This window comes from Arvicanthis niloticus, chromosome 17 (assembly GCF_011762505.2).
Source record: "Arvicanthis niloticus isolate mArvNil1 chromosome 17, mArvNil1.pat.X, whole genome shotgun sequence".
NCBI classification, from domain to species: Eukaryota; Metazoa; Chordata; class Mammalia; order Rodentia; family Muridae; genus Arvicanthis; species Arvicanthis niloticus.
In genome coordinates, this window is record NC_047674.1 from 51583401 (window position 1) to 51605815 (window position 22415).

General features: G+C 44.5%; 1 protein-coding gene across 7 annotated transcripts in view; it reads left to right on the plus strand.

Moving 5' to 3' along the window:
- Adgrf5 (adhesion G protein-coupled receptor F5) overlaps nucleotides 1-22415 on the plus strand; it is a 91210-nt gene that overhangs the window by 29065 nt on the left and 39730 nt on the right. For all 7 annotated transcript variants that reach the window (XM_034521781.2, XM_076915238.1, XM_034521780.2 and 4 more), the window contains exons 2-3: nucleotides 10289-10414; nucleotides 16824-16878. In XM_034521781.2, coding sequence (XP_034377672.1) covers nucleotides 10313-10414; nucleotides 16824-16878 — 157 coding nt within the window. In that variant the 5' untranslated portion in view covers nucleotides 10289-10312. The remainder of the gene's footprint in view (nucleotides 1-10288; nucleotides 10415-16823; nucleotides 16879-22415) is intronic.

Consider the following 22415-nt stretch of genomic DNA (forward strand, 5'->3'; position numbering starts at 1 on the left):
AGGTTCTCATAAGACAAGAACATAAGGAGTAAGCGGGACTGATGCGTGTGTACATGTTTACCCTTAAATCTCATCTGTAGATGTGCTTGATAAAAGGTAGCAGTCGTTGTTATTGAGTTTAAGGGGGGGGGCAAACAATGTGTGAAGTTCAAAACAGAAAAAAAAAAGCTTCAAAGTGGTCAAGAACCATATGAGAAGACACTCAGAGGTGGCAATCCACTTAACCCACGTTTATTGTTGGTATTTGTACCATATTTTGTAAAAAGAAGTTATAGTCAAAGCTTGTGAGTAGATCTGTCTGTATCCAAACAACGGAGACAACGTTGGCTGAGCTGGTTTTGCATTTGGTCTCTGCGTTTATGTTTGTCAGGTGTTGTCTAAGTATCTTCCTCAGGGCATCTGAAATGATTGACGTGCTTGAATTAGATACAGTGGTGATCTAGAGGGAAGTTCATTCCAAGAAAATTTATCAGTTGCTATTGTGTAGGATTAGTGGTCAGGGGAAAAGGGGAGGGGGCATTCAGGAGATGTGACTGGGTAACAGACAAGCCATGCAAAAACTGCATGACCTCTGAGAGTTGCTGGTGGGATGGCATTCCCTTCCCCTGTCTGCTTCTTGTGTCCAGGAATAATTATAGGGCTCTGGGCCTGCATGTCAAGAGAATGAAACCAGCAGGTACCACATCCAGGAAGAGTTGGTTAGGAAAGACAGCAGTAGCACAGAAGACAGAAGATTGTGTTTTAGATGAACCAAATTTAGACCCAGATAGAAACAATGCTGCCCGAGTTGTATGCTCAGTATTTAACAAATAGGACAGCATAGAAGTAAGGCTTGGAGTGTTCTCACATAAACCAACTGTTTAAACTGTGGAGCTGGACATGCTCCCGAAGAGCAAAGGTGTCAAGAAAGAGAAGCCAAAACTGAAGGAGAGGCGTTTGGCAGGACCTAGGCTATGGTGGTGGTAGTGGATGAGAAAAGGAGGGGAACAGAGAGAATTGGGGAAGGAGAAGGGGTGTCATAGATGAGGGGACACAAGTGAGAAACCAGAGAGAGCACTGGAGACATATTGTCAACTTCTTTCATGTAAAGTGTTATTTATAAGAAGCACTAAAGTCACATGGTCAGAATTACGACATCTTGGAACAGGAAAGTTATCTAAAAATATTGCATTCAGAGAGAAAAATTAAGTAATTCTTTTTTCCCCTTGTTTCATGCAGCACACTCCTTATTATAGAAACTGAACAATATCCTTAAGGGGAGAGATAAAAATGTAGGAGAATCATGATCATGGCCAAGGGTGGCCGCACCAGATCACAGGAAGGTAGTGTGGCCAGGGCTGGAAAGGAGCGACTTCAGAAGGTTAATATGGCCCTGTAACTGTGTACATTCTGGAGTATTTGTGTGCATGTGTGTGCATGTGAGTGTATATTTGCATAGATGCGTATGGATGGATGAAAGCATGTGTGTCGAGGGCAAGTGTCTACCTCTGGTGTCTCCTTCAGTCACTCTCCACCTTATTTTTTTGAGACAGGTTCTCTCACTGAAGCTGGACGTCACCAGTTTAGCTAGAGCGGTTGGCCAGCAAACCCCAGGGAGTCTTCTAGCTCCACCTAAGCAGTAGAGATATTTACTGCTGAAACCAGCTCTTTTATGTGATGCTCTGGGATTGAACTCAGGTCCTCAGATTTGCACAGCAAGCACTTTACCAACTGGGCCAGCCACCCAGCCCAACATGTTGAAATATTTTAAATCACACGACAAATTGCTACCGTTCTGAGTTTTCCACAATCCAGCAGTGAAATAGTTACGATTTGGCCCAGAAGATGCCCCCCGTGATGGGTGGGCACAAATCATTACTGTTATTTAGCTACTCACCCAACAGGGGTATATCTACACGGCTCTGTGTCAGTCTATCCCTATGGCCAACCACAGGGCTACCCCTGGCTGCAGTTGGAAAGTCTGCTTGACATTGTTCTGCCTGGTGCAGGGAAACCCCTTTGTGATATGTTGAAGCTATGAGATAGAATAGATAAGCGCCCAGCTAGGAACTTAATTTTTTTTTTAAAGATGATAATCTCTGTCTAAAGGTTAAAATCTCCCAGTGACTTACAAGGAGGCAAGAAGGCTAATGGGTTATCAAGAACCAACACATGTGTAGTATGTTTTGGAAAACTTCATCCCATTGTGTACAAACAAATGTTCATCTGTAATCAGATAGTCCCCGAGCTGCTAGGACACAATGCTGCCACAGAATCTTATTTCAAGTCAAAGGAAAATTTGATGGGGGCGGGGGAGGGGCTCTTCAATAGAATCCCTTAATTGGCATTGTGTTTCGTGTTTGTGTTGAATAAATATTTACCTTACAACCCTGCATGTGCCAGGGATGAGTCATTGAATTAAATAAGGTCAACAAAGATAAGTCTTATCAGTCCTGCAGTTGTAAATACGGTCTGCTGGGAGCCTCTTACAGCTATACTTGAGGATTTTGAATCTGCACTTCTGTAGATACAAAGAGAGGTTATATGTGGATCACATCCTGTCCTTATTGGAGCCTCAAGCATCATGCAGATGAATTAAGACATCGTGTGTGTGTGTGTGTGTGTGTGTGTGTACATGCACTTTCTGCACTTTCACACATATGGGAAAATACACACCCTCGTGTGTACTTGGCAGCTAACGGTCAACATTGGGTGTGTGTCTGTTTCTATAGCGCCCTACTTTTTTGATTATTGCTTTGGGTTCACTGAACCAGGACCTCTCCAATTGACCTGACTGACTAACCACCAGTAAACCCCAGAGAAGTTCCTATTTCTGCCTCCCCAGAGCTGGGATTATAGGAGCACAATCATTCACACTCAGTTTTCTGACACGGGTGCTAGGGATTCTAATTCAAGTCTAATTACACATCTCATTACATATCTGCACAGCAAGCACATTGCCCATCCAGCCATCTCCCCCCGAGCCAATGTTACTTTCTCTTTGCTTTCTTACAGTTCCGGGGATCAAACCCAAATCTTTGTAGAGGGTAGGCGATTGCTCTGACATTGAACCACATCGCCAGGAAACAGGAGAAATTATCTTAGTGTGTGAAAATGCTCCTAAAATGAGGGAGGTAACCATCACCCACTGTCCCTGGTCTAGAAACTCTGTTTTGCATTTCCTAAATGGACATAGCACTTTAGTCTGAAAAGATCTAAGTCTGTACCCAAGGGCAAGGAGGTAAGGGATATAGAGAGAAAGCTCCCAAGACAGGCTACGGTGGTGCACCCCTTTAATACCAGTGCTCCCAGGCACATGGAGCTCATGAGGCCAGTCTAATCTACAAAGTGAGTTCTAGGACAGCCAGGGCTATACAGAGAAACGCTGTCTCAGAAAACAAGAGAGTGGAGGAGGGAGAGGGAGGGAAGAGAGAGAGAGAGAGCGAGAGTGAGAGAGAGAGAGAGAGAGAGAGAGAGAGAGAGAGAGAGAGACCCTAAACTACTTCCAAAGCACCCAGTAGTATGTCTTCTTAGTGAGCCCCAGGCCAAGGCCTAGCTGAGTCAGAAGCAGGGGTTTCCTTGAAACCATCCTAGTGTGTGCAATGTAATTCATTCCATCCATAAAGAGAAAGTCACGGCTACAACAACACTCAAGTACATGGTGCAAAATGAATGACTCCCCCTGACACCATTGGAAGCAAATTCTGGAGTCCTGTGCTTACCCCCTACACACTACAGCTCTTCCCAGGATGGTTACCACCTCACTACCAATGAGATATCCCACCCTGGATGAGTGAGCATCCTCAGAGACGTCAGCATCACTGGACGTTGTTGGCCACATCCTCCTCCCTAATGCCGAACTTCCCTGGCTCACATCATTCTCATTGTTCATTGCTTTAGTTTTCCATGTTTGCTTTTGGAGATGGAGTCTCACCGTGTAGCTTGGGTTGGTCTTGAACTCAAGATTCCCCCTGCCTCAGCTTCACAAACACCAGGATTCTAAGTGTTCAGGGCTATAGCTGGTCCGCTTCACCCTCCGCCACTCTACTCTTGTTCCTAAATATCCAGGTGCAATCATCTTCTTGACTTAGACTTGACTATTTGGAATTCTGTTGGATTTGGTGCTAGTCTTCTCTCCCAACTGTCTCTTTATTTGATCTTACTAATTCTGTGGTCAACATTATCAGGTCTTCCTACCCTGGCGTTCACCTCACAGAACATCTGTCTTCCGTTCTTTTGATGTCCAGGCACTCTGACCCACTTATAACTCCTTAAATGGACCATGCTTTCTCCTACCCCAGGGCCTTTGCACATGGTGTTTTTGGCTTGGAAACTTCTAACTCACTCACTCACTCACTCACTCACTCACTCACTCACTCTCTCTTTCTCCCACCTAAAGAAATTGAAATGTGTGATTTACCTTCCATATGCCTGGGGACACCTTCCATAAGCTCAAGACTGGGTCAGGTCTTAGTTAGTTACTTAGTTTATTTGTTTGTTTTGCTTTTCAGAAAGTTAAGCACACTACTAAACTGATCCACCCTGGATTTAGGCTTCCTACATTTAAATTCTTGCTCAAAGTTGTTTAAACACTCACTATGTGGCTCACTTAATTTTAGAACATACTGTTAATTACAAAGCATGCCTGAAACACTTCAGTGGGATTGTTATAAAGATGAAGTGATTAAATGTAGTCGGTTCTCAGCATTGGGTACATAACAACTGCTCAAGAACTATCAATACTACAGTGTCTCCAGTAACTGATTCGTTAATGTCTGTCTGCTTCGTTAGACTCCAAGCTCTATGGAAACAGGACTCACTGTCTTGCTGACTGCCACTTCCTTGAGCCCAGCGGAACACCTGGCACTTGTCAGGACCTAATAAATGGATGCATAAGTAGATGGGTGAGCGATTCATGGCTTCATGGAACAATACATGTCATGCAGGCAGGAAGGTCCGGGGCCTGCATTAGTGTGTGTAGGTGTTCAGGGAATGGGGCTATTTATAGTTCCGTGCATCAAGGGACCTGCATTAGGAGGCGGCCTTTTCCTGGACGTGGTGGGGTGGATAAACTTTGAATGTACAGTGACGGCTGAGCCTATGAGAGATGAAGATGAATGAGTCAAGTAAATGGCAGGGTTATCTTAGTTTGCCAACCACTTAAAAATAGTTTGCTGATAATTGTCCCTGTCTACCCTCAAGAATGGTTTTGGTCTGACTTTTTGCTTTTGTATAAACACTGGAAAAGCTTACTGTTTCATATACTTTTATATCAGCCAACATCAGTAGTAGAAAAATGGGGAATGCTTAGTAAGCACACTATTAAAAAATAAAAGTCAGGTCATGGGGGGGCCTTGGGTACCGGTGAGAGTGCTTTTATTTTGAAAAGCATTAGGAGCTGAGCAGGGAAGGACAAGAGACAAAGGTGTGACAGAAAGACTCATCCTGTAAATAGAGGTGGGACAAAGAAAAGGGGTGGTGGCTATTGTTGCCATAGTAACACAGTTCAGGGAGGGAGGCCTGGGCCAGGTCACACATCAGAGGCAGACGGCTGCAGTCAGATTTAAACGTTAAACTGGTCAAGACTGCATCTGAGGTGCAAAACATGGAAGGAATTGTATGTGTTTAAGAGTCACATGATTTTCCAAGACCAACTGCTGTAACTCAATTCTCAGTCACTGAATCCTGTCACATTCTTGCCTTTGTTCATAAGAAGACGCCAGCTCAGTAGATAAAGTGGTTTGTCCTGAGTCACACCAGTAACTGTTGGCCACATGAATGCATATTTTGGTTACCTGCTCCCTTTTGAGAAAAATTTCCATGTATTATTGTTGCTATTTCATCAAGAAATTCTCTTGGCTCAAATGCCTCTCTCCCTTGGTACAACAGGTCACTCGGTAATCAGCTTCTCACTATCCTGTACCAGCATTGTGGCTCTGAGCCCTGAACAAACTTTCCATTTCTAAATCTGGGGAGATAAGTAGGAATGATTTAGTAGTCTCACAGAGTTGTGATCGCCTAGAGGGTTAAATGATGCAATCTGTTTATTTTTTGAGATGATATCTCGATATGTAGTCAAGACTACCTTTGAACTCATGATCGTCATGGTTATTTCCTGAACATTGGAATTATAGGCTTGAACTATGGTCCCTAGAGGTCATCACCCTAGGAGAGCATAGCACAGCCCTGGGTATGCTCCCCGCCTTGTGCCTAGGGACTGTTATCCCCATTATCATCTACAATACAGTTATCCAAAGTCCTATCAGCATGGTTCACCAGGCTATGGAAAAATCTGATTAGCTGGAATTTAAAGAATCACTGGTTACTGTCTTGGTTCCAACTGTCTCCACCATTAGCTGGATGTGAGATAGTTAGTCCTAAGCTTTAGTGGCTTCATCTGAAAATCTAAGATGGCTGCATGTATGGGGTAGATGAGAGAAAATGGTAAGGTAGAGCTGGGTGAAGTTTACCAAAGCCAATTCCAAAATGGATCCCACAATGACCCTGTTGGAAGTGCCTTGCCATCTCTGTGGTAGTCCACTGAATCGTCAGACAACCTAGATATGACCATTATATGGACAGGTGTTGAACTCTGAAGGAGGCCCATTTCTTCACCCCTAATCAAACAGGGTTATCCAGGACTGCTGACGGGATTCTAGGAGAAGAACCAGTCTTCAGATACAGGCTGCCTCTCAGATTCAAGAGAACAAGCTGGTTCTTCACTGTGCCTTTTGTGGTGGACAGTCACTCTGCAAGGCACCACCACTATTGGCAGCTGAGGAGCCAGACATGGCATGGTCCATGCATTGCTGAGAATTGCTATGACTTATTCCCGGAAGGTGACATCAGCCTGTGCTTCCCTTTCTTCTCCCTCTTGTACCTTCATAGACTGGAAGACAGAGCCTGGGGTTGACGAGGAAGTTGCTCAGTATGACGGGGATAATCCTGGGAATTAGGCCACATTTCCCAGCTGTTGGTCTCGTGATGGGCCAGCCCACACAAGTAGGTGACTTAAAGTAGAGTGTCCAGTACTTGAATTCATTAAGAATTAATTAGGAATTGATTAAGAATGACAGCAAATAGTTTTTCTCCTCTCTCTGTGCCTTTGGCTTTGACTCCAGGAATGTTAGAAGGATGATACATGTTTAGGGGAGTTACAACTAAGGGCACTTGATACCACACGTGGTCTTGTTTGTGGGAGGTAGCTCCGGGTCTCAACTACATCAGTGTGGGTAGTTTCCCATGAGCTAACTCACAAAGCACTGCTGGTTTCCTCATAGGTGAGAACTCCTATGAGCTGGGGGCAGACATGTTAATGAGACCAGTGGCAAGGCTAGAAGGAGTTAAAGCCTCAAACTTCTTCCCTGATGAAGCAGGAGCCTGAATAGCTGACGTGGTCCCCAGCTGGCACTGTGCTCCCTTTGACCAAGCTGGGCATTCTAGTTTTCAATTATTTAAAATACCTCTTTGCTTCCCTAGTGTGACTTCCCTGTCTTCCAGACAATGTCTCATCTTTGCAGTATAGCTGACAGTTGTCCCTCATTCCAGAGGATATTTGTAAATTGGAGTCCTATCTGTGTGTCATGAGACACACACATACACACACGCACGTGCCTGCGCACGCACACGCGCGCACACACACACACACACACACACACACACACACACACACACACACAAATGAGTCAAACAATGTGTTGTTTTTCTCCAAATGTCTCAACTGATTAAAGAGTATAAACTTTACCAAGAACAATCTCAAGGGAGGCTAGAAATAGAGTGAGATGAAACTGTATTGGCCACAGTCTATATTGGCTCATCAGATGTGACCATTTAGGGACTTCATCACCAAAGGATACTCCCTCAGGGGGCAAATTAATCTTCTCAGGCTCCAGCACAGGACATTATATACTGGTTGGCACATTTGGGCCAACCCAAACACAAAAGTCAAACCGAAATGAACAAAAACTGATTTACTGAAGCATTTGTGAAGTAAAGATCAGGAGTTTCCTGTGGTCTCCCCTGTGCCCGAGTCCCTCCCTAGGTGTCAGGAGCTAAGGAAGTCTAACTGTTCTCACACCCTTGATTAATGGCCTCATTGTGGTGCCAACCAGTATAGAATGCCCTGTGCTGGGGCCTGAGAAGATTAATTTGCCTCCTGAGGGAGTATTCTTTGGAGATATAGGATGGACTGATTCATCTTAGAGATAGTTCCTATCAATAGACTTCGTCAGCCTACCTACCCCTGCATCAAAAATGTACACAAAGGCTACGTGATATGTCGTTGTGGATTCCCTGCAGCAGATGCATCTGGCCTACTGCGTCCATCCCCAGGACTGAAATGTTAAAGCATCGTCCTAAAATAACAGAGCTGAAGAATTTAAAGAATGTATCAGTTGCCAGATGTGCAAACCAAAATGTTTCCCAAAGCCTTGTGTTTCCCTCTATCTCACTGGGAAAGGGGAAATGGCAGTTGGCTCTTGGCGAATGACATACAGTTCTTCCTGATGTGTGCTTCTTGGCCCTCATCATGTGGCATCCTGACCCTGATGTTCTCTGGTGTTCTCTGCAGCTCTCTCCTGGCTGCCCTCTGTCCTTCATGAACCATTGGGGTGATAACCGTTGCCAGCCATGTTTACTGTGCCTTCCTGCTTTCAATTCTCTCCTACCCTGCTCTACCCTATTATTTTTTTCAGAGTCGGAATCTCAGGAGCTTCTTCCTGGACTTTTATCTCATTTTCATCTCAGGAAATCCTGAAAGAGTTAAGGGAGAAAATACAGTGACCCATACTTTGTAGATGAAACATTGGGGTGGATAGGAGATTTAGTCAAGGACATGGGTCACAGTAACGACCCTAGACCATCATCCACATCTCCCATCTCAACCTGTGGCTCTTTTTACAGGTACACATGGGCATGGAATACCACAGGGCGAGGGCTGGGGAGGGCTCAGTGGGGAAACTGCCTGCTGTATTACCATGTTGTTCAGGAACCCCCTAGCTCCCACATTAAAGCCATTCTATAATCTCAACACACGTAGACAGGCAGGTTCTTCGGCTTGATGACCAGCCAGCCAGCCGAGTCAGTGGATAAGTTCCAGGTTCACTGAAAGACCTGCCTCATTAAGTGATGTGGTGAGTGTTCGCGCACATACACACACACACACACACACACACACACACACTCACAAAGTCAGAAAAGAAAGGATTTATACCAAGTCTTTGTTGTTGTTTCTGTATGTACTTGTTGGGATTATTGTTCTGATTTTCAAATAAAACAACGATTAATTTGTTACAAGAAGGCTTCCTTTTGCATCTCTAGCATTATACAGAGAGAGTTAAAAAATATGTCTAATGGGATCCTTCACGCCACTAATATCATATATGTTTTGTAGCATAATACGATTTTATAAAATAAAACTAGTATTTTTATCACTAAATACTAACAAGTCCTAGACTATCAATACAGTCAAAGGATCAGTTGAATGGTTTTATTTTAATAGAATTAAAATAAAAAAAATAAAGGTTAAGAGAGAATGGGGCAGACTTGAAAATACCAAAGTGCACTGAATATAGCAAAAGTGAGGCGATTTCTCTGAATGCTTTTATGGTACAGTCTGTGTAGTGCATCATGGGATCTCTCTGAGCATATGTATGTGTGTGGGGTATGCATATGCCATGCTGCATACGTGGAAGCTGGAGAACTACCTCAAACGTCAAGCCTTAACCTGTTCGAGGCATGGTCTCTTTAATGTTCACTGCAGTGTGCACCGGGCTGGCCGGCCAGGAGCTTTCGGGGGCTCTGTGCATTTCATTTCAGATCTGTTCATAGAAACACAGGATTTATAGATGGTGCTGCCTTGCCTTGTTTTCTGTGGGTGCTGGGGATGCAAAATCCCCACTCTCCTGTTTGGGCAGCAAGCATTTTTGGCACTATGCCGTCTCTCAGGCCTAATAGCATCTCTTCCTAAACTGTCCGTCTCTTTTTCTTGCTTTCTTTCTTTAGCCTCATTTCTCTCCTCTTTCCTTCACCCCATTCTTCATCATGTCTACAGGACCTGTACCCCCAAACCTGCTACTTTTGTATTACTCACGTTAACATCTCAAAATACCCACCTCCCCTCATTCTCCACAACGTGTTTGTCTCCCCAGATAGACAATGCTTCTTTCTCAGTTTGACCCCTCCCTGCCCTCCCCTTCCCTTCCCCCTCTATTGCAATGGTCCTCAACTTTCAGGACAGGGGTTGGCAATTCTTTCCTCCTTTCCTAAATCAATCGCTGGCTCTCTAAAGCATCATCATCCTTTCTTTCAGGCAAAGCCAGTCAAACCCGAAGAAATGAAATCGCCAAGGACAATCACGTTCTACTTCGTGCTTATTGTGATTTGTTCTTCAGAAGCTACGTTGAGCACTCCAGCAGAGCCCTTTGTTCATCCTTTGGTGAGTAAAGCCAAGTCTGCAGTCATTTCCTCTTCCCAGCTTTTTGATTTCCTCTTAAGGTCGCAGTCAGAAAACAGTTCTTTTAAGCAGTGGGGTAGGAGGGGATTTTGAGACAATGTTGCAAATGTAACTATGTTACAGGAATGTAACTGTCATAGTTGTATTAACTGGACTACAGTTTCCCACAATATGAAATCAGTAGTATCAGAGGAGATCACCCAAGTCAGCTTCCCTCACTAGACTACCATCTCCACATCCAAGCAGGCTGATGAGCGGCAGGCAGCCAAGAAGAGTTCTAATTGCAGATCAACCCAAAATTATAAATTTACTTAAAACAGATGTAGAATAATCGCAAGATTCTTCACGGTAAACGTGGATAATAACATCATGTTGGTATCACTGAAAGGCTGGAGGAACCTGACTGGCTGAGGCTTCACACCGAAGCTGGACATGATTAAACAACACAGTTCAAAAGCCATTAGTGTCTGTGTCAAAGGTTAACAACCCCAAAGGACCATGGGTAGTGTCTAAGATTCTTCCTCAGAGATAATGAAAGTCGTTTGTCTTTGGAAAGTTAGGCAGCATTCAGCTAAGTGAGGGAGGTGATGGGTAGACTGTGAGATTCTTTATCCCACTTCTCTGTACACTAGAGGGAAGGTCCACTGCAGGCTGGGAGATCAGGCATGTAATTCTGCACCGTAGTTTTTTCACCTCTAGAATCATGGTAATAGTAGTAGCAATTTCCTATGATTCTTATGAGAATTAAATTGGTTTATATTTATAACAATCATCAGAAAAAAAGCCTGTGTCTTAGATTTTATTCTCCCTCTTGCGTTGAACTTAATCTGAGGACACTGTACTGTGATTCAGGGAGTATAACTTATTCACATTTAGAATGTTTGAAGTACTTGGTTTTACTTTCAGTGTTCTATTTTATCACTGTGTTTATCGGCTGTCTTGATGACGTGACAAATATCTGATGTAAACAACTCAAAGACAAAAGCTTTGATTTTGACTCATGATTTCAGAGTCCTTAGTCCATGGAGGGATGACATGGCAGACCACAAAGTTTGCATTCACAGTAGCTGTGACACAGAGGAAAGGAAGTGCCGCTGTCTGGCTGCTTTCCTTCTCTCTTCTTTAATTCTTTCTGCTCCAGCCACCTGGACCCCCTAGTATAAGGGTGAAGCCAACAACACCAGGGTGAGCCTGTTCTCAGGTAATCCTCTTGGGAAATGCCTCTACTGACACACCCAGAGCTGTGCCTCAACCTCCCAGGTCATCCTTGATTCAGTCAAGTAGACAGGGAAGACTCACCACCTCCAAGATTCTATGTGCTTTCTTCCCTTTCCCATTTTAGGCTCTAGTTTTTCTTTGTTCTTTTCATTTTCCACTCTTATGATTTGAAGAACGTGCATGATATGTCTCTTCTTCTAAGCTCTGGTTTGTGGGGTCCAACCTAGACAGGAGAATGAGCCAGCCTGCTCATTAGATTAAGGAGGAAACATTTGCACCTGTACTGTATCGGTTATTCAGAAGATGTGGTGTGATTTCTACTTGGAGGTTACTCTATCCTTTCTTTCAGAAGTGACCCTAATGATCACACCCACACAACAAGCCGCATATGTCTAACCTTGGCATCATACCTCTGATCCACACAAGTTTCAGAGTCTTCATTTATCTTTCTTATAGCTCCGAACCTATGCCCTCTTGCATCCCTTCTCTGGCTTATTGTAAGGATCATACATATGTGCTTCAACAAGGGCCTCTGAATCCTTATAGTCCTTAGAGTTGCTGTATGTTGCTAGCCATCTGTGAGGCATCTTGGTAAGATAATTCTCCAACTTGGAAGCAAAAGGTTAGCTTAGCATTCTAGGCTAACAAAAGGAGTGAGTGGAGGGCTCTGGTGATGGGGGCTGAGATGTGGTGCAGCAGGAGTCCCTGGTGAGCATCTTCTTTGCCATCTGTCCCTTTAGATTTGCACGTCCACCTTTTAAGCTGGGGAGATGGCTCAGTTACTGGACCGTTCTCACTGTGCAAGAATAAGGACCCAAGTCTGATTCTCAGCATCCCTGTATAAAAGCCAGATGGACTAGTGTATACTCATCACCCCACACTTAGGAGGATGAAGAAAGCAGGATCCCTGGTGCTCAACACCAGCTGGCCTAGCCAAATTTGTGAGCGCTAGGTTATAAAAAGAGACCCTGTATCAAAAACCAAGGTGGAGAATAACTGAGGAAGGCATCTAAAGTTAACCTCTGGCTGACACACACACACACACACACACACACACACAAAACACACACACACACACACACACACACACACACACACACACACAAAACTTATTTCTAATTGATTACCCTCCCCAACTCCAGTCTACTCACTTCCACTAAAATTATTTAGAAAACCATCTTTCATGGCTCTTCCTGGAATTGGTGACCTTGTCTCTTCCGGCTGAAGTGCTACCAGGAAATCGCCACTGGACAGAGTTGTGGCACAGAGCCTCATCTGGAGAACTTTGTATAAAGTGTGTAGACAGATTCAAGTGAGCTGTTACGTCTAGTCTGAAAACATTGCAGAGCTTTGTGATCGGAATTCATTTCCTCTTCTTAGCTATTGTAGCCAAAGAGCAAAATTTATTAGAAAAAGAAAATGCCAGAGTCTCACAGTTACCCAAGCTAGAACCTCCCGAGGACTCAGGATGGCAAGGCTGGTCCTTGGGAACCTAGAGCAGTGGGACACAAGAGCACACACCATTGCCATGGACCATGCTAGGCATATTATACACCTCTGCAGGGGTTATTGTTTAGAATGGAGAAGTCAGAGCTTAACAGAAATGGATGGTTCTTCCAGCTAATAATAGTAGGGGGCAGTGGGAGTCAGCTCATGATGTGACTTGAGCCTCTGCCTATTCAAATCAAGGTCCCAGAACCTGATAGCCTAGTTTTGGGTAGTATCATACAGTAGAGAGAGGGAGGGAACAGTATGTGAGAGCTAGACTTTGCAAAGATGAGTCCAGAAAGCTCCAGATGGTTACTATAAAGCATCAATTCTCAACCTGTAGTTTGCCACCCATTTGGGGGCCCAAGCTACCCTTTCACAGGGGTTGGCTAATACCATTGGAAAACCAAGATATTTACATTATGATCCATAATAATAGGAAAATTATGAAGTAGCAAGGAAATAATTTTATGGTTGGGGGGGTGTCACAACATGAGGAACTGTACTAAGGGGTCACAGCACTAGGAAGGTTGAGAACCAGTGCTATAAAGATTTGAGAAGGCTGTGACTCCCATAAGTCACCTTCATACATGAGAGGCACTGGTCACCGAGCACACTGTGGGAGGGAAAGGAAAAAATCTGTCTTCACAAAGCCTTGAGATACTCTGCATGAGATGTGAAATGTACTTTAATTTTTAACACACAGCATTTGTCTGTGTCCTTCAAACACACCTTAGAACTTACATAGGTGGCTAGCCCCTCCATGGCCTCCATGGAGGATGGAGACAGGACTGCAGGGCCAGAATCTTCCTTCTACCTGGGCACAGGGCCAAGCCGCAGGCAGGGGAAACTGAGAGGAACCACCCTATATATCAACTATGTGACTTCAGTTCCTGTATCCTTACATTCCTTTGGGACAACTCACTGCAGAGGGAGCAGCAATTGGGCTTTTGAAATTCCAGTCACCATCCATCATGTCTTTAATTCATCAAGAGTGCTTGTGAACTCTCATGTACATAGAATGTTCCCCGCCCTTCCTCACTTCTTATACATTTTAATGCTCTCCTCAGCCAGTGTCTCTTAAGGACTTCAAGGAGAGGAACACACAAAGCAGCTGGTAATTTCCCAAGATGATAGCTTAGAATGGAGAGGGAGACCAGCCAGGGAAACTGTTCATTGAAAAAGAAGTAAGGGAGTTGGGTATGGTGGCATATACCTTTATTCCAAGCACTCAGGTGGCAAGGCAGGTAGATCTCTGTGTGCAAGGCTAGCCTGGTCTACAGAATAAATTCCAAGATAGCCAGGGCTACACAGAGAAATCTTTTTTCAAAAAACAAACCCCACCCAATAATTAATTAAAAATTAAAAAAAAGAAGGGGAAGGGAGAGGAGGCAGATGCAGGGGAGAATTGAGGGGTGATGCATTAGGCAAGAGAAGACTGGCTCCCCAGTAGGAGCTCTGTGTCCCAGAATGTCTCCAAAGCAGTCATAGGCAAGGGCAGACTTTGGAGTTAGGTTTCCTAAGTTCAAATTCTGAGTCCTGAAACACAGTGACCTTAGGCAAAGTGACTTGCTGTACCTGTGGGTTTGTTTGTTTGTTTGTTTGTTGTTTTGGTTTTTTTTGTTTTAATCAGTGAAATGTGAACAGTCACAGCACCTTTGACTGTCCTGGTGGAAAGTGTGTAATGTATCTTAGGAATTTTGTTCTAGTTGATCGAGTGTGAGAGTGAACAAACCTGGAAACTACCGTGGACCCAGTTGATGAGGGTAAGCTTAGCATTGTGTGGCATTCAGAGATGTCTGAAGTTCATAGGAAAAGACATATCAGTGTGTGTAGGCTCATCAAAGAAATGGAGCTTGTTCACTGAGCCTTGTATGTGAGTGTGGGGGGGGTGCTGGGAGGGGAGTTTGCTCTGTGTGAGTATCCCAGGAGTCTCCCTGCAGGCAGGAGGCAACAAGAAAAGCCATGATAGGTTATGGTAGTAAGGGGAAGGCTTGGTTACTAGCTATTGTGTGGGGACTGATCCCATCAGCAGAGTGGACTGTTCATCACAGATGGGTGCTGGAAAGTAAAGACTGGTGAAAAGTATCCCAAGCAGTATGTATGACCTCTGACACTAAATAGTGCTTACAGTCCCACAGAAGCTTTCTGTTCTCTACGGTAACCATTTGACCTTTGCGATGACTTTGTAGAGCAGGCTGTACTTATCCCCCTGCTACGGATTAGGGGAGAAGCATGCAGGTTGATTAACTTGTTTGAGGTCGCACCGCTAGCTGATGGTGGAACTAAGGTTGCAGCTTAGTATCAATAGAATACTTATTTCTCTCTCTCTCTCTCTCTCTCTCTCTCTCTCTCTCTCTCTCTCTCTCTCTGTGTGTGTGTGTGTGTGGTGTGTATGTTCAGATGCATGGAGCTGCATGTATGGAAGCCAGTGGAATATGTTTGGTATCCTGCTCAATCACTCCCTGTTTTACTTTCTTGAGACAGAAGCCCCAGCTGAACTTCTTAAAGCGAGGCTGGGAGCAAGCACACCCCAGAAATCCTTCTCTCTCTGCTCTCTCTGCTCCCTGCAGTGCTGGAGTTCTGTGTCTGGGAGGTCATGCCCAACTTTTTTTTTTTTTTTTTTATAGGTTCTGGTCTTTTGAACTCAGGTACTTATGCTTGCACTTTTTATCCATTTTTATCCATTGTTCTAGTTTGTTTCCCAAAGCCACTTGTGGAAGAAAGGGTTATTTCATCTTGTAGCTTATAGTCCATTGCGGGAAACCAAGGCAGGGATTTAAAGTAAAAACCAAAGCACTTCTTTTTAGTGTGTTCTTCTTGGTATGCCCACTCAGCTACCTTTCTTATATAGCACAGGCTGACTGCCTAGGATGGTCCTACCTGTAGTGGACTTGACCCTCCTACATCAACCAGCAATTGAGACATGCCCATAGGCCAATTTGAACTGAGATTCCCTCTTTCCAAGTATGTCAAGTTGATAACCAAGAATAGCCATCATACCTGTGAATCCATCTCCCTTGTCCAAGTCTTTGTTTTTAATCACTGCAAATTATATTAACTAATATTTACTTAGAGCTTACCCCAGGCCATTTTGCAATTTACTGAAGTCTTGTAATAATCTAATAATATTGACACTGTCTTTCCTACTTTTCAGAAAAGAAAGTAAGGCTCAACAACTATCAGTAACTTCCCTACAGCCACAAAGCTAGAAAAAAGGCATAGTTATATATGTTGATGGTCTGACCGCAGGAGCCATCTAGAATCTAGAAGGAAAAGACCCAGAGGAGGGAACTATTATGTCTAAGCAGGCAATGGCAAAGCAGTCTGAACAGCAGTATAAAAAATTCTGAGGATATCTAAGCTGACTACTGGGAAAAGGGAGGGAGTTTGATTCATGTTGCAGACCACTGGCCCCACTTAGGGTTCAAGTCTCAAGTAGAGAGCATAAGAGATTGACATCTGTTTCTAGGCAGTGATCACAGACCAGGGATGGCCCGGGACCTAGGAACAGTGACTTCTTCCACTGCTGCACCTAGAAGTTGGTTCCTACAAGCACACTCCTGTGGGGTTTTCCTCAGATCTGCATCTGTGTTCTGGTGTGGTGCTGAGTTGCCTGTGAATGAAAAGCCAAGTAAGAAGGGTTTCTCAGTACCCACTGACGCACTTCTAATTGTTCTTTCAGATTCTCCAAGGACATGAGCTAGCAGGGGAAGAGCTACTGAGACCAAAAAGAGCAGGTATGCAAACTTCTTGCTAAAAAATCCACTTTATAAATGCTGTGTGCTATAACTAGGATTGCTCCTACCCCATCCTTCATGAAGGATATTAAACTTGAGCCTTACATACGTTGCAGGAAAATACTCTTTCCCTTTTGTAATCTGTCTGTCTGTCTATCTATCTATCTATCTATCTATCTATCTATCTATCTATCTGATTATGCATGTGTGAGGGTGCATGTCCGTGCATGTATATGTGCAAGTTAGAGGTAGCATTCCTCAGAAGCCATCTACCTTGTTTGTTAAGACAGGGTTTCTTAATGGCAGTCCTCCACTGCCAAGCAGGCTAGGCTGTCTGTCCAGCAAGAGAGTCCCAGAGACCTACCTGTTTTCTACTCCCCAACATTTAAATTCCTAGTGTGTGGTACTACCACATCCAGGTTTGTATATGTGGGTTCAGGGCATGGAACTTGGTTCCTATTATTTACGTTAAAGTAGGTACTTTGCCAATTGAGTGTTTCCTCCAACTGTCTCTGTCAAAGTTCTATTGCTGCGAAGAAACTCTTTGACCACTTAACTGGGGCTGGTTTACAGTTCATAAGTTTAGCCCATTGCCGTCATGGTGGGAAGCAAGGTGGCATGCAGGTGGACATGGTGCTGGAGAATATCTAAGAGCTCTAGAGCCAGACGTGTAGGCAGCAGACAGATTCTCTCTGCTCGTCCGAGCCTCGTTGTTTATCATTCCCCTGAGCAGCATAAGGGGGTAGTTCTGGGGCAGGAAATACTCGCACATCTAAAGATTTGAACATTCCAAAATTTTTCCAAACATGCTTTCACTAAAAACAATCGTAACAACAATAAATCTCCATGAAAATATGTTTTCCGTTTATTATACGTGCTGCCCTGTGCTCTCAGGTCCCCCCTAGAGTCAATGGGAAGTGTTAAAGAATCTGCCTGTCCTCCACAGATGATGGATTTGCCTTGGTACTTTTACAAAACCACCAAAGGGACAAAACAACCATAGAGAGTTCCCATGCTGGGCCCTGGGTGGCAGGATTCTAAGTTGTAGTAGAACTGTGAGTCTCCAGCAAAGTGAAGGAAACAGGCTGTGGAGACTTTACAAGCAGCTGTACCCAAAAGAGGCCTGGGTTTGGCCTGGTGTCTTCATTGAGTGAGGAGCTGAGATGAGAGCCAGAGTTTCAGAATGGTACACCTTTTCTGGAATATGTATATCTCCCCTTCTGAGGCCATGATAGCAGGACGCGTAAGTGTTCTAGAAGAAATAAACTAGCAATAGAGTTCCTATCTGAGTCACTGGACCACAATCTCTAAAACTTGGGATAAAAACCATCTTTTACAAATACATTCTTTGAGAATTTCATATAGATATGGACATAGATGTGGATATGGATATAGTTATAGATAGATATATAGATCACATCCTTGTCTCATTTAGTTAATGGTGAAATCAATGTTTATATTTATTCCCAGGACATTAGAGATTTCTACATATGTGACAAGTCAGATGTTCAGACTTACTATGATCATGAGACATGCATTTGTGTATGTATGTGTATATGTGTATATGTATGTATGTGTACATATACATACATATCTCATACATGTATCAATTATATACTTTATACATGTATGACCATTATTATATTTCAGGGGCTTTAAGATGCTTGAAGAACTTTATATCCTGGAGCTAATGAGATAGGTCAGTTGGTAAAGTGTTTTCACACAGGCACGTGGACCTGAGTTTTGATCCCCAGAATCCATATAGAAAACCAGGTAGGGTGGGGCCCACTTGTAAGCCCAGCACTAAGGAGGCAGAGACAGGAGAATCGATGGGGTTCACTGGCCTGCCAGCCTAGCGTAATCAGACAGATCCCAGGTTCAATGGGAGATAATGTCTCAAAAACCAAAGTGACAGAATTCTAAAGAACAATACCCAAGCTTGACTATGGCCTCCACATGTACACACACACACACACACACACACACACACACACACACACCACCACCACCACCACCACTACCACCACCACCACCACCATCATCATCACCATCATCATCATTATCATCATCCATTTGAAAAAACCTGATGTATCCTTGGCACAGAGGGGACACTCACCAATGTCAGTCCCAGATAATGACGTGAAAGCAAGAGGAATACACCATGACACACTAGCTGGCATTTTAAGAAAACTCTCCCCATGCAGTTGGGGAGGAGCCTGCATAGAACCCAAGACCAGAGCCAAGAAGGTGTGTGGGGCTCCTTGACAGAGCAAAGTCTGCTTGTGGGAGAACAGGAGGAGCTAGGATGGGAAAAAAAATCCAAGATTGTGTCACTATTACATCAGGAAGTAGGGTGCAGGCCAGCTGATTGCTGGCACCAAGAAATGACAGATGCAAACTATTCTAAGTGACAACAATCCTGGCGGCCCCTGCTAAATTAATTAGATAAAGAAACCAGCATGCTGGGAAGTCAGCTAGGAGGCTGAGCAGTCCCCCACTTGGACCCTTAGACTTTGTAAGAGATTGGGTAAATGTGGGAACCAGAAGGGCAGGGAGAGAGGATCCCCGATGCATGGAGCCCCTGGACATATTGGAATCCTCACAACTTTCATTCAAAACAAAGTCCTTTCTAGAGCAGGTCTCTGGCTGCCTGTGAAGATTTTTTTTACAGAGCTGACAGGTTGGGTGCATGGGCCCTTTGCAATCTGGGTCCAAACATACTGTGTATTTCTGAGCCTGTGGCAGGGAGCCTGGGGATTCCTGGCTATGCTTCTGGGACGATGTGGTGTGTAGTCTGAGGAATAGATTGGTGGTGGACTGAGAGGAAGAGCTGGGTTCTCTCTGGCTCACGTGTGGGGTGGATACAGGTTCAGGTTCAGTTTTAGACTTAACATCGAAAGTCGAGTGTTCTTTTTTATTTTTTTAAATCTGACTTTTCTTTGACTATTCTAAGGTGAGATATGATCAAATTAAGGTTAATTTTTCTTGACTGGTAATACACATTAGTGTGTGTGTGTGTGTGTGTGTGTGTGTGTGTGTGTGTGTGTGTGTGTGTGTGTTGTGTTTATGGGTGGTTGTGCACACGTACAAGGCCAGAGAACAACCTTGGTGGTGTTCCTCAGATATTTTCCATCATTTATCTTGACATGGGTCTCTTCCTGGTCTGGACTTTACCAAGTCAGCTAGGCTGGTTAGCCAGGAAGCTCTAAGGATCCACCTGTCTCCACCTGCCTAGAGCCGGGGCTACAAGCGTGTCCACCATGCTTAGCTTTTTATGAAGGTTCTGGGATTGGACTCAGTGCCTCATGCTTGGAACACAAGCACTTTACCAACCAGGCTGTCTCGCCAGCTTGCCCTACATGTGTAATTTAACACTATTATTACGGGACATGCCAGACATGTGGCTAAGGGGTTTCACAGCAACACTGTAGAGAAATACCTTTCCTCTAGTTTATAGATCTACTGTGTGTCATTCAGAGTTTTTGTGACTCCCTCGAGTAAGAAAGTGTCCCATTCAACATTCTGGCCTTAAAGCCCCCACATACTAGTTTTCAAGGTGTTTCTGTTTCTTGTCCATGAGGTCTTATTTTACGGTGTGTGTGTGTGTGTGTGTGTGTGTGTGTGTGTGTACGTGCAGCTGTTTATGTGCATGTGTGTTCATCCATGTCTGTGAGTACAGATATGTGTGTGTATGTGTGTGTGAAGGTATGTTCATCTGTGTGTGAGTGTGAGTGTAGGTGTATGTGCATGTGTGTTCATCTGTATGTATGAATGCAGGTGTGTGAGTGCAGTGTGTACATGTGTGTTCACCCATGTGTATGAGTTTAGGTGTGTGCATATCGACTCATGTGTGGAGATCAGAAGTCAGGCTCATGTATTGGCCCCCTGCTCCCCTCTTGCTTGAGTTGGGATCTCTCATTGTGCACTGCTGTGTTCAACAGGCTAGCTGGTCAGAAAGCTGACAGGGAAGATTCTGTCTCTGCTCCCATATCCTGGCAGAGCTCTAGAATTACAGGCCTTTGAGTTAATATGTCTGTCTGTCTTTCTTTCACTTCATTCCCATTTTAAAAATGGCTTCTAGGAATCTAAGCTCAGGTTATTGAAAACTCTTTCCCCCAGACATCTTCCCAGCCCCCATCTCACAACCTAAAGGTAGCTTTAAAGAAAGAGGAGGACTGGGTATCAGTTCCATCTTCCTAGGGAAAGAACATTGCATGAGGCCTGTTCTGATAACTCAGACTATGGTGGATTCCTCAAACTGATGATCTTCTCTGGACTTCACTGTCCGTTGTTCCATCATATGTGGTGTTGTTCATATGTGGTGTTCACCTTCTCCTCCACCCACGCATGCTGTGTGAGCCACAGCCTGGAATTCCGGCAGCTTTCTCTTGTATAACAAACCTTCCTAACCCCAGAGGGAGAATGGGACCCTTTGACTGCATCAGCTGAGCAATGGCACAACATGGTACAGACACGATACCCAATGGACCTTCTGGGAAATGTCAAGGAACAAGCCAAAGAATGGGTGTCTTGCTCTGTTCATTGCTCTGAGGCTGAGGGAGAGGCAGGAGAGTGAAATCATTAGCAATGAAGAGTCACTGGCCCCAGCAAGCTCCCTTCTCCTAGGTGAAGTCAGCAGGTGCCCTGTTGCAGGTGGGAGACCCATTCATGCATCAACTTAAGCGCTGCTTCTGAGAACCCTCAGGTCCCTTCTGTTGCTAGGCAGAGACAGTATTGTTTGCTTAAACAGCTGCGATTAAGGCTCAGTGCTGTTTGTGGCAGTTAGTGGCCAACTTTCCAGAAATGTCTTTTTCAGATAAGTGCTTCGAGGCTGGCAGGAACCTGTGGGAAAGGAGAGGGGGAAATCCTGGTTAGTTAGTGTCTCCCGGGCCTGCGGATGGGTATCGTCTGACACCAGTGACACCTGGAATGTTCTACTGCCCCCTCAGGGCAGCCTGGGCCAGAACAATCCAAACAACAAGAAGAGCAAAGGGGATGGAGACAAAGAAAATATAAGTGGGCTGTCAGGAGGCGGCTGGTTCACGTGGCAGAGAAGGATGTAGGTCATCTATGATACACACATAGAAGGAGGGGATCTGTGGTCTCACCCTCCTGAGTCCCTTGTAGCCAAGAGCAAGACAAAGAATGTCACTTCCCCAGGTTCCGAAGTCTTCCGGATCAGAAGGAGATAGAAAAGCAGAGTTTGGCACTGCTTTCTTTCTTGTTTTAATTGCCTTTAGATTTGTTTGTTTTATGTCATGTGCATTCATGTGCATACACTTCCTATGTATAAGTTCTGGGCCTGCAGGGGTCAGAAGAGAGCATCCCTGGAACTGTCCTTAGAGACAGTTAAGAGCAGCCGTGTGGGTGCTGGGATCCAAACCCAGGTCCTCTCTGCAAGAGCAGTATGCTCTTAATGCCTGACTCATCTCCAGGCCCTAAAGTTTGACATTTCTTACTCCAGGCTTCCCATCTGCCCAAGGGGAATAAGACGGTATCACACTGATACCTGAGCTGCTGGGTGAGTTGCCTTACTT